The following is a 13,301-nucleotide window of genomic DNA, read 5'->3' as shown; positions in this document are numbered from 1 at the left end:
GACTTTGTTGTGCCCTTAAGTATATATTCCCTAACATCAACATATTTTATTTATTTACAGTGTGCAGAGCACACGCATGCTGTGATTCCTGACTGGGGCTATCACAGTTCAGGCTAGAACAAAGCTTACTTAAGAACCTTATTTATGCTTTATTTTCAGGCATCTACCGAACCAGTCCTTCTACAGCAAGTGCCTAACTTCTCTGTTTATCTAATGGAGAAAGCGTAGATGCCTTTTAAAGTGGAGTGGATTCCCACCCAGAGGCCTTCAAAAGCTCTCCTGACTCTATGAGAAACATAAGCACGCACTTTAGCAGAACGAGGTCATGAGATATCTAAAATTTAGGCGCAAGTTGGACATTTGCGTGAGGCAGATTCAGTCTCAACTTCATAGGGTTTTTCTGCTTGGTGATCTTATCTGCTCTTTACCTAATGCATGGTACCTAACACATCTTTACAAGTCCATTATGAGAGAGGTAAGTCTTATCTGTGCCCATTATATAGGTAGAAAATTCGAGGTAGTGACAAATGCAATGGAAAGAATTGCTGAATCCCACTTGTTGCAGTTCATGGGGCAGAAGCAGTGGGAACAGCAGCTGCTGGCCCAGACTCACCCTCAAAGGCTTCGTTGATGATTCCAGTTGCTGCCTTGCTGTCTTCAAGGCAGTGGATGAAGCACAGTGGAGACTGTCTTATCTCTTGCAGTCTGTCCTGAATATAAAAGAAAGTAGGTCTGTTGTGAGGTTCTTGGGCCCAGCATCTTGTCATTAAATCACATCTGCAAAAAAAAAAAAAAAAAAAAAAAAAGATAAAATGCAAATATTAAAGATAGTCAAATCATTCATCTCCAAACACAAATCATTAAATCCTCTGACAGGCAAGTTCAGCCTAGATTTTCAACTGCTGAAAACTTCATATGTGGTGCAATGATTTTCACCAGCTCATGAAGGAAGGAAAAGCAAATTTAAGGTCAGTTGTCAGGAATACTTACTATGAATGTTTTTAATTTTTACAAAGCTGGATATTTTTGAGATTGGGAGTAGCTATAACATTTTTGGAAAAAAGACATATTTGCTGGTAATACCTGCTCTCACCAAAGAAGTCACTGGTATTTTCAGTGAAAGCAGAAAAGGAGATATTTCTCTCACAGAAAAGAAGGGATCTCTAAAAACAGAAACGAAACTGAACTCGTTCCACCTCAACCTCAGAGGAAGTTTGAGGCAGAATCCAGAACAGAGAGGGTTAATTTAGACTTCTGCCTCCAGTCCAAAACAAATACAAGTAGGTTTTCCCATCAACGGCAAAAACGGTATGAGTTTTCTCAGGATTTAGGGGAATCCTCACCCATCTTGCACAAAACTTTTGGTACCATTCAGTGAAAAAAACTGCCCTCCCTGCTTGTCTAAAGGATAAGGCTGATTTATATTGCTTGCTTGAGGGCATGAATTGTGGCAAGTCCCGGCTACACAGAACCAAATCCTACAAAAGCCAGGGTGAAAACCAAAATGTAACCAGCACCTGGATGTGCTAAGTGTTCAGAGGGGAGAGATGTGTTAGGATTTCAAAACGGGGAGTGTAACATTTGAGTAGTCAGTGAAAGGATGATTCAGGAAGCTGTTAATGGAATGCAGAGTATTCACCTCTAAGCGGTAAATTCAAATCCTCCCCTGACAAGCAGCGTCTAAGACTTACTGCTATGTGATACCAGGCGTTAGTGAGTTATGTGAAATGAATTGGCTTGCTCAGATCCTCAATTATCCTTCTTAAAAGGAAGGAAACTACTGTCCTTTTCCACAAATGTGTATTTTACAAAACTCTTGATAACAGCTGAGAGATATCTTTTTGACTTCTGTTTTTTCAGCGATATTTTTCATTAAAACTTTGGATTTGAATGAAAACCATGATTAGAAAATTTGTTTCAGAACCTTTTTTCATTGACTTGTGTCATATCATTGCAGAACCAGACAGAATGGTTCTGTTTTTTCAAAACAATTCAGTGAAATCTTGAAAATGTGTTTTAAGAATCTAAAAAATGGTAGTGACTCCCTATCACCCTGAATCTCTTCAACTCCTTATTTACCTTCAGCTGTACTAATTATTGATGTCACAGGAAACATAGGTGAAAATGTACTAACTGGGACTCAAAATGAAGTGAAATAACTCAAGAGATTTCCTCTTGCTGCCAGCAAAGTGTTTGCCACATTTAATTCGAAAGTCAGCCTTGAATGACAGCAGCCAAACAATTTGCTTTCTAGTCATCTGTGTTTCCAGGATATCCTAGACAAGAACATCAGTCCAGGTGCTGTGCTTCTCCAGGTTAGTGCTCGGGCTCTCATGAGCCGAGCCCTGTGCGAGTTGTAGCAATGTACTAAAACAGCATTAGAGCTTAATGAACACACTTCTACTCTAACGGAGAGAAAGAAATGGACTGCCATAAGCAACAGAGGGAGAAAGAAATAGGAAGTGATACGTAAGTCATTTAAGAAACAAGAACATGACAAATGTGAATTCTGAATATTTTTGCATTCCTAAGACCAATTTTTGTCTTTTTAAACAACTAACTTTTTAAATAGACAAACTACTTCACAAAGCCATTCAGGTTGTTATTGATTGGGGGCATCCATTGTTGATAAAGTCAGACCTGGAATTTTCTCATTTTAGTTACATTCTGTGTTCTTATTTCCTAAATCAAATTACTTTCTGGTTGGTTTAAAATATTAATACCAGAATTGATATTTTCCACAAAGTATTTAATTCAGACAGGTTTTTGGTTCCTAATAACAGAAACTCTCACCCCTTCTCAGAATATATCTGTAAATTTTGCAGGGACAGCTATTTTCAGTGTGATATTTAGCTTAAAAGGCTTGTTGTGACATCCAAAGTTTTAAGTCACATGGCATAAACTTTTACTAGCCCAGAAATGCACCAGCAAGAGATTGATCAAGAAAGTAAAAGACAGACTAATACACCAAGCCATACATGAAAGACAGCTGCAGCACATTCCTATATTTTCTTTAGGGTCAGATATGGGCTAACAAAGACCGAACTCCTTCAGTATGAAGAAGAGGCTCAGAGGATTCCCCTACTTGACTGGGAAAGCCTTACAAGAAGAAATGAAAAATAACAGATCCAAACACTACACCAGGTTTATGTTAGGTTTAAGAACCTATCTGTACACCTACACTTTACAATTGTATTTTATCTGGGCTGGACAATAGGTAACAAAATTTCCAACAGAGTTGCATCTGTGGAGAAGATAAGGACTTGAGAGCCCAGAAAACCAAAGGACTATTACTGGTTAACTAATATTGGAGACTCAAAGTGAATTATCCCTGAAATTTTCTGTAGTGCATGTGAGCTACAGGATATTACTAATTTTCTTTCATGCAAGATGGAAAATACCATTGATGTGGGGATTTTCTTAAAAAAAAAATCATTGGGACGAAGAAGTGGTTCTGTGAAGGTTCTCTGCCTTCATTTTATGCATTTGCATTTTGAGCAAGCCTTTTTTGTCTCTCACCTCCCAAATCTCCCAGACGGATTTTCCCAGAACCGGAGAGAAAAAGCCTTTAGTTATCAAGGTTTTATCATCAAACTCAACCATGTAATTTTACATAGGAGTGAGCATTTGGTGGAACCACAGCTTCAGGTCAGCAAGTGGTACCACACTTGTACAAACTCTCCTAACTGCAATCCACAGCCTTCAGGGTATACGTGAGGTGAGCTCAGTTCACTTGTGCCAGATGTGGATCTCTGACTACAAAATGAGTGCCATTCATACACCTGATTCATATTGCAATAGATGTGAACTTGTTTGTAGATCCCCAAGCCCTTTTTTCAATTTATCACCAAACTTTACCCACTCCACACTCCACTGCATGGAAGCAGATGATTATCCCCCTGGAGCAGCATTTTGGGGAGAAGAGAGGAAGAACTACTTCCTTTCCCCCCCTCCCCCGCCAACACAATCCCACTTCCTTAATGCTTTCTTATGTCCCAAGGTTTCTGTCAGCCCTGCTTGGACCTGCAACGTAAGCCTACCACAGATTCCTCAACACTTCTCAGCTGAAGTAGTTTGGCCTTTGAACTCTCTTTCTATCAGTGATGGTTTGTTTTGTCAAATGACAATGAGCAAGCCAAAGTGCCAAGGAGACAATTACTGACTGCTGATGTCCTGATGCAGGTTCAAAACCACAGGGCGGGAAGCAGGAATGTCAAGAATCCCAGCATGCCATTAATGACGAAACAAAGTAGCAAAAGCTATTTACGCTACTGACAGAAGCTGCATGCAGGTGCTGAGTGTTCACCAAATGAGATACAAGATGGTACAAGAGTCTAAGAGCTCATTCGACCCCTTGGCTTTCAAAAACGGGGTTACTGTGATTAGGCCCTGAATCCTACAAGTTAAAACATGCAGACCAGCCTTTAAGACCTACCAGGTCCTACCTCCTACACAAATTTTTAGGGACTGGGACCTTGAGAACTACTTCAATCAAACATAGTTTTCATGATTCTTCTGAAGATCTTGCCACTCTTTTTAAAAGTAGCTTATGGGTTTCTGTGTGGGCTTGAATAACAAACAAGTACATGGATATACTTTATCACCTATACCTTTTATTCACGAGACAGCTGTCAGGAATTTTTTGAGGAAAAATTTATCAGCAAAAAAATACTGAAACTGAAATTGCCTCTCATTTGCTCTGTCATTTCCAGTTCTCCCTCTGCTCTGAATGCAAAATCTAATGTCTTCAGTTTTTCAGCTCCTCTGAGTGATAAAAGTTTTGTTCTTGTTGTTAATATAGTATTTCTGCTATCCCTACATAATGAGAAATTCTCGTCAGCTCTGGAACTTGGAACATTGTAATTGATGTGAGACCTACCAGACAGAGCAGGTTTGCCAATCACCGAATTATTCCTAAATCGTTTCCTGAGTCACAAGAGTAAGAGTTTTACACTTTGGCTAACTTCTCCTTCCATTCATAGGATCAGCTGTAAAGTGCATTGCTGTTACTGCTCATGCAGAGTGGGTAATATAGGAATTGAGACATGAAATTAGATAATACTGAATGATCATCAGGATCTGCTTCAACTTTCTCCCTCATACACTTCAGGATAGTATGTGTTTGATACACTATCTATATTAACATTTTTTTTCTTTTAATTGCATCTGAATTTTGTGCTCAAGAAACAGTTCAAAATTGAAAGTTTTGTTTATCCAGTTCAATTAAATACTAATCAGAAGTGCAGACTTCTCTCTTGTTGTTCTGCTTGAGCTTTTCTTATTGGCTTTTGTAGGAGTTATATCTGCAAAGAGAGCATGGTTCATTTTCCACATAAAATCTAATGTTAGCATATTTCTTGCAGCTACCAATGAGAGAACCAGTTATATCCAGTTATATCATAGGCACATGGTGTATTGGGACCAATAATTTCTCTCTTAAAGCCATCATAACTTCTAACCAATACTGAACTGGTTGGATTCAAAGCTAAGCCCCAGTGGTAAAAGGATGTTCAACTCATTACCCCTTATTTCTTTGATTCAGCTATCTTTTTCTGTACAGATACTTCTCAGCTAAAAAAAAAAAAAAATGCAATGTCTGTGCTCAATAGGTTAAATTTAGAGATAGAAAAACAGTCTGAAAGCACCTCAGAATTTAATCAGGCACTCTTGGCCTGTTATCAAATTACTACAGGATTCAAGCCCAAGACTGAATTTATGTTGTCTCTGAAATCCTGTTAAGAAGACCAGTATGCATCAACCATTCAACTTGAAGACTTAATTTTCAGCTGTCACTGAATTTCTCACTCACAGGCTGAGTTACTGGATGAGTTGGTAGAGGGCTCGTGGCTACACATGCAGGCTGTTTTATTTGAACAAAAAACGGAGGATGTTGAACTCTGCATGGGTCTAAGTAGACATTTAAAATTATGGTCGCCTGGCAATAAGCCTCTTGCTCTTGCTCTGTCTTATAAATATTACCAACATTATTCAAACAAAGTTAACTTACAAGTCATCAGGACAATTGTTTGGAGATTCCAGCCTTCCTCCTGATTGTACATGGTGTAAAACTTCCGTATTGGAAAAACCTGGATATGGCTGTTGACCCAAGGTTAGTGTTTCCCACATTAAGATTCCAAACGCCCTAAGAAACACCAACAAATAATTTTAATTACCTTAGTGATCATGAGCAATCTCCCTATCAGCAATTAACTAAAATGCCTCCAACCTAAGAAAAAGCTCAGTTAGAAAAATTAGGACTAAGTAGTTTTAATTTTATGTGAAACAATTCCTACAGCCTTAAGCCAACCTCTCGGATAGTTAAAGTAAATATGTGGAACCAACACACTTTCCCAGACTCACTGAGATACATTTCAGAAGACTGAGCACACACAGCTTCTCTAGCCATCACTCTCCATTTGAGCATGTCCTCACTTAATCAAGGGTTTAGATATCTCTAGAGGTGTCACTGGAAATGGAGAGAGTTACAAGTTCTCCTAAGTACCACTCACAAAGCAATCAGCACCTCATAGGGTTTGCTATATAGAACTAAATGGTTTTCTTAGATAAATGTAAGAGTGGCAGCTAAATGGTTAGGTTGCAGGTGCTGAAGACTTAGATAAAAGTTTGGTGGGCTACAGCCTACCCATAAGTGCCTATGCTTACCCCAAGTCTAAATCTATGTGAATCTCAGGTTTAATGGATCTGTTTTCTTTTGTTTTTTTCCATGCGTCCTGTCAGGAGGTCTCTGCTTCTTCATCGTAAACTCAAACCCACCCAAATGTCCACTTCAACTATACCACTGCAACAAAATACTATGACCTTCCCCTGACATTGCTGAGAAATTTAGGTCTAGATAAAGGCCTAATGACACATATGAGCTTAAAAATAAAGAAGTCACTAGAAGAGGGTGAAACTATAAGGGGAAAGTATTTGCCTGTAGGAAGGAAATGCCAATTAATCTAATGGAAGACTGAATGGAAAGAACAAGATGTTGGTAGCCAATTCACTGCCCAAACAAGCAAAAAAACATACTGCAGGCTTAGTATAATATTGTTTAATCAAATGACACCAGTTCTTTACAGCCAGAATCCAAAGGTAGATCCCAAAGCATTAAGTGAACAAATATATACATGCAGGTACTGTCATAGTGCCAAACTATGAGAAAGTTATATTAGAAAGATATATGCCTTAGCCTATAAATGATTAGAGATGGCTATATACAAATTCATCATTGCTCTGGTAAACCATTCTTTTTCTCTGTGGGATTTAGCATTATTATTTGCGCAATTGTATGGCTGCTAGAACTCACCAGACATCAGAGTGATTAGTAAAGACACCATCAATGAGGCTTTCAGGGGCCATCCATCTCACAGGGAGTAGTCCTTCTCCTCTTTTTCTGTAATAATCATTTTTGTAGATATCTCTGGCAAGTCCAAAATCACCAATCTTTACTACCCGGGAGCAGCTCTCATATTCCTTCACAGATACAAGGCAGTTGCGAGCAGCCAAGTCCCTGATTTGTAAAGCAGAAACAAGAGGATGGAGTTAGCATCACAGAGTAACTCAGGCCAAAGGGATCCTCTGGAGATCATCTGGTTCAACCTCCCGTTCAAAGCAGTGCCATTCATGAAGTCAGATTAGGCAGCTCAGGGCCTCATCCAGTTAAGTTTTGAATGTCACCAGGGATGAAGACTCCACAGCCTCTCTGGACAGCCCATTCCAGTGAGTGATCCTGCTCACTGTGAAGAATATTTCCTAATTTCCCTAGCTGCAACCTGTGCCCATCACCTCTTGTCTTTTCCCTGTGCCCCTCTGAGAAGAGTCTGGCTCTGTGTCCCCTATAACTACCCATTAGGCATATGAAGACAATAAACAGATCTCTCTGCTTGTCCTTCTCTTTGTTGCTAGTAATATGATTCTTGCCTCCTGTGCAATGGGTCCTGGGTTCAAATCTCAGAGTAGCCCACCACTTTGTGAGAGAGCTGAAGATGATTCTAGCAAACTAACACAAAATTATATTGTACTCCAGTGCTTTCCCCTTCCCATTATATTGTGACATCTTTCCCAGGAAATCTTTTCCCAGGTAAAATAATTACTCCTGGTACTGTGGGTAAGCATAGGAAAACTGAGGAAATAAGCTCTGTACCTGTGTATGAAACGCATTTTCTCTAAATAGACACAGCCTTTGCAAATATCCAAACATATATCCAAGAGATCAGTCACTGTCAGTAAGGGACTCTGGAGCTATAAGAAACAGAGACAGAAGTTAGCCCTGTCTTCCAGCTTTATAAGCTCAGAAAGACAGCTTTACTATGCCAATATGGTATTGTTTTCTCATTTGAAACTCATAGGACTTTTCCAAAACATTCAAAAAACAGGGAGGTGCAACATCTCTGTATGTCAAAAAAGCAGACACCAATTACTGGCAGGGTAAACTGCCAAATCATTGCCCTGCAAGGCAGGAGAGCATATCCTGTTCTTTGATGTGGGGCTAAGAATATCCTGGGACCTTCAGAATTGCTTCTTTGCTGTAGCAGAAGAAATGGGATCCTGAAAATTTTCTCCCCATATCAGGCTGCTGTATTTATCAGTAGAAAAGATTATAGTGCATATCTCTGAATTCAGTACTGAGTATGGACTTGATTTGATCATGCAAATGAACAAGGCTATTACTATAATGCTATAAAATTTCAGTGTCGAGTCTTTTTGGCCTGCATTCCTACCATCCATATTCTTAATTTGTATGCTGACTATGAAAAAAACGACTTAATTGAAGAGGTTTATCCCTTTCTCTTTTCCTCTTTCTTTCTAAAGCCTTTGGGTATACAGTGTCCTCTTCTGTACTTGGACTCTGCCTAGCACATTACAGATACTTCTGCTATTCAAAGAAAAAAATATATATGTGAGGTTTAATAGACCAAATACATGACCACCATTATTTATGATCACTTTTCAAAGCACTGTTCATGGCGTGCATAGAAAGAAACTCAACAGGCATCTCATGACTGAAAAAAGAGTTTTTGTCAGTGGCCTACTGACGTTCAATCCATTTCACAGCACCTCTAAATTCAAATTCTGCATTTGAACAACACTGAGGTCCCAGGGCGTTAGGGAAAAGTCAGGTCAGAGACTGCAGACACAGAAACAGCTGGACATCAACAGGGCCTTTAAGGAGGAAGAAAACTGAGAAACAGTGGGCAGCTACAGGTTAAAAAACATATCAGTTGGGTTTCCTATCCTACCTTTTGCTTCCTGGCTCCTCGTAAATAGCTAAGTAGATCCCCTCCTTCCATCAGCTCCAGTATAAGGTACTGAGGTTCATTTAACAGACACACTCCAAGTAACTTCAGAATGTGGGGGTGATCAAATTTACTAAAGAGAAGGAAACGACTGTGAGATTATGTATGAAAAATTCCAGTTTGTTGATAGCTAATAACTTGCACATAGCTGCCGGCAATGAATGAGCAGTTTGACTTTTACAATCCTGCCTCTACCAACAGTGTGAACTTACAATGTTTGAATTTGCTCAGTCATGGGGAGAGTTCAGGGACATTCATGCAAAATACAGACTTACACTATATTTTGGTGGGCAGTCTAATGCATGTACGCATATTAAAAGCACACTTCATCATGTTTCTAGGAAAAAGGAAGTAAAGCAAGGTAGCCAAATGGCAATCTCAGCTAAGAATAACATGGGAATCTGTAGTATTTTAACAGACTGCTTTTACTACTGTAATCACAGCAGAACTGTTGATTCAGAGAAATGTGCAGAGAAAGGTAAAAGCACGAGGTGCACCATATTATTTACACAGTCCAAAGGAGAATTTTCTCTCAGAGTACATTTTCAAGAAGAATAAAATATGCAGGAGGAGTATTTGGAGTAAGGTATGCTACATACTGCTTTGTGTGTGTCCAAAAAGACAGGGATTACCACAGAGCAATCAGCAGCCTGACATTTAGCACTTTTCAAAGAGCGGAGAATATTTACGGGCTCTGTCAGTGCCCGAGCTTTCACAATTACATGTCTTGTGTTTGAAAATGGTTTTCCCTTCTGACTGCTGTGTGAAAGGACTCACACCAACAGTCAGAGAAACTTGACTCTACTGGGGAAACTGGCGGTGTCTAAAGTGCTGTCAAATGCACCAGTGTAAACAAACAAATAAAGCAGAGAAACATTTTTCTTCTAACCTCTTTCAATTCTAGTAATCTTAGGTGTGGTCAAAAACTCTTTAACAAGAAGTGTGATTCTGAATTTGACAGTTCTCCCCTTACCCCCAGCACATACCTCTCAATCAGACAAACCCTGGCCCTCACAAAAACAATAACCCAGGAAGGAGCACCTGGCACTTTCCTTACAGCTCAGCTCACCCAGCCCTTTCTCCAGTGAGCTGTCATTCATTAGTTCCCAAGTGACGGGATATACCCAAGAATTTGCTACATGTATTTGGACACAAATGACTTGCCAATGTCCAGCATCAAGGGACTGTTTGCAACACAGGTAACTCAAATATTTTCCCACTGCTGCATAGTAAAAATAGAAGAAACAAATAGTCCTTGCTTAACTCGGACAGTGTGCATAACACTGCAAGCTGAATTTTAATATGCTTTCAAAAGGGCAAGCAAAATAAAAGTTACATTTAAATAATGAACATGAGGATTTGCAAATAATCAGGTATGCTTGTGTTCCCCTTCTGCCCTTGGATTAATTTAAGAGATCTTATAGATGAATATCAATAAGTATCACTAAGCCCTCCAAGAGAGAATTAAATCACTCTTTTCTAGATAAAAAAAAGAAAGCTTTAAAGCATATAAAACATACCAACTTTTTTCTTGATTTAATGACTATTGGGTATATGTAATATTTAAATTTTCCTATTCTCTTGGTTTCTTTATCTCACGGTACTGGTGTGTATGTGGGCACACAATAGCATTTACATTTAAATACAGTAATTTCCAATTACATATTTTTCCTGGATTTCTGTTTTTGGACTATATTCTGCAGAAAGAAAGCAGAATTGGGGATGCTTCTGAGATTTTCAAAAGGCTTTATCCTCAGTCAGTGTCGAGTAGGTGGAAAAAGTTAGGCAAAGAAATGCAAGATTTTTGTTTAATATGGAAACACAGACAAAAAAGAATTTTCTGAAAATCAATTCCAAATTTAATAACACTATGTTTTCTGCACAGAATATAAAATCCTCCATTTCTCAAAAGATGCTTCTAATTCTGCACACACAAAATAGAAGTCAGAGAAGTGCAGATCAGCAGATCTGAAAATGAAACCCTCTTCTTAGTCTTATGCTACCAGCTGAAAACTTCATCTCAGCTTCTACTAGTCTTTGTGGAGACTCTAGAAAAACAGAGTTTCAGCAGAAACACAGACCTTTCCATGTAAAACTCACACACTGCTGGCAGGTATTATCTGCTTGCATCCACCTCAGTAGAAGAGGCATGTGGCAGCCTCTAGTGGTAAACACGTACATTTTTAAACCAGATTTCCTCATTATATTGAAACTTGAGGCATCAGCTTGTGTTGATAAATTTATTTTGATAAAATGGGATTAGCGAAATGTTGCCCAGTTGTCTTTAACTAACTAACTTACTTCGAGGGGAGTAAAGATGCTGGACTGTCTCAGTTCAAAACCCAATAAATCCACGATATAAGCATACCTAAACTGCAGTTTGCATCTTAAATTTTGCAAATCAGTTTTATAGCTTTGCTTTCACCAGTAGTGATACAATTTCTCAGCAGAAACAGGAGGGCTCCCCAAAATGCCACACTAATTTGTTCAGAAGAATGAAAGCACCAGTATCCTCTAGAAGGCCACAGCCCTCACGTGTACTGGCTTTAAAGAGTGCCTAGTAGTAAAGTTGTCCTTACCTCATTAAGTGTGCTTCCTTCAGGAATTCACTCTTCTCATGGTCTGTTGCACCTTTCTTCAAAGTCTATTCAACAGAAAGCAAAAAAGTAAGGATACTCAGGACACCACCACTACTATCATGCAGCACTTAACTTAAGCCATCAGACACAGACACAGCCTTACATACACTCTTAATATTTTTCAGGGATCATACGGTGATAGTCTCAGCTTTAAGTGAATTGTGCAAAATACTGTAATGAAATCACCTAAAGCTCTCAACTCCCATTTCTGTGGTACAACCTCTCAGACAAGTTTGTCTGCCTATCCCATTCTGTTGCCAGAGAAATATGCAGCTGTGATTACCTTGACTGCTACTTTGGATTCTCCACTTCCATCTGCCAGGATATCTACTGCAGTCCCTTCATATACCTCTCCAAATGCTCCACTTCCCAGCAATTTGTATAAGTTTAGTTTGTCCCGAGGGAAAGCTGGCAACGATTCAATCTCTTCTGAAGAAGGAAGAATGCTACAAAACAGGAACACTAGTCACTTTTTAATAGTTAAAAATGGTTGAAATGTTATTAACATTCTTCCTCAAATGCATCTGGTACTGTCTGTCTCATCAGACATATTTAAGGGGGACTTGGGTGAAGTCTGGATGTTTTGGAAGCTATTGGAATATATCAAGTCTTTCCCTCCCCACGCGCTCGCATTTCCTTTCCAAGTGAGCATGCAGGGTGGCCTAGTAGAAATCAAGGCCTCCTCCAGCTGGCGTGCGTGCCAGGGGACCAGCACAGCAAGGCATACTTCGGAGAAGACCAGCCCTGCAGTGCAGATGTGGATCTTAACTCCACCTCGATGTGTCAGGGATGAGCACACTGATAAAAACCAGTCCGGGGAAACTCTCTTACTCTTTTTGTCCTGAAAACACACTTGCTCCAAGGATATACCTGACAGCATAACAGGCATTGGCTAGTCCCACTGTCTCAGCCACCTCCCTGAGCTGAGCTAACTCTTTATCTTCCTTGACAAGTACTATCTGGCCAGGTGAGACTGGTTTTCTGGATTTCCATCGTTGGTGCCATACTGGAATAGAAAAGCAGAATATCAGATGTTTCACTCTGAGAGCATCCCAGCATGAGATCAGGCTGAATGGCCAGGTTATCTGCTGCTCTCTTCATTACGACCTTCCAGCAGCCTGTGTACACAGGACATTTCTATCTGGCCAATATCTTTTCTCTACAGAAGACAGAGAGAACAGCTCCTTGAGCAGCAAAATCAAACACTCGCTTTTGTTTACGGCAAGACCCAAGCCCAAAGGGCTGGTGCTATGTCCCACGGAGAGGATGAGGGATGACAGGGCAGGTCCAGCTTAAGTCTGGACTCTTCTGTTAGGGACAAAGCTTGAGGGGAAAAAAATAGGACCCTTTGGTGAATAAACGT

The 13,301-nt window shown here is 39.7% G+C and overlaps 1 protein-coding gene across 1 annotated transcript in view; it reads right to left on the bottom strand.

The window, feature by feature from the left end:
- Positions 1-13,301, bottom strand: part of ROS1 (ROS proto-oncogene 1, receptor tyrosine kinase) — a 75,833-nt gene that overhangs the window by 11,134 nt on the left and 51,398 nt on the right. The window contains exons 36-43 of the mRNA XM_013958947.2: positions 12,809-12,944; positions 12,222-12,384; positions 11,879-11,943; positions 9,243-9,372; positions 8,147-8,244; positions 7,310-7,513; positions 6,008-6,142; positions 614-777 (exon numbers count right to left, since the gene is read on the bottom strand). Coding sequence (XP_013814401.2) covers positions 614-777; positions 6,008-6,142; positions 7,310-7,513; positions 8,147-8,244; positions 9,243-9,372; positions 11,879-11,943; positions 12,222-12,384; positions 12,809-12,944 — 1,095 coding nt within the window. The remainder of the gene's footprint in view (positions 1-613; positions 778-6,007; positions 6,143-7,309; positions 7,514-8,146; positions 8,245-9,242; positions 9,373-11,878; positions 11,944-12,221; positions 12,385-12,808; positions 12,945-13,301) is intronic.

Source organism: Apteryx mantelli, chromosome 3 (assembly GCF_036417845.1).
Source record: "Apteryx mantelli isolate bAptMan1 chromosome 3, bAptMan1.hap1, whole genome shotgun sequence".
Taxonomy (NCBI): Eukaryota; Metazoa; Chordata; class Aves; order Apterygiformes; family Apterygidae; genus Apteryx; species Apteryx mantelli.
Note: the sequence above shows the minus strand (reverse complement) of the source record. Positions and strands in the feature narration are given on the sequence as shown.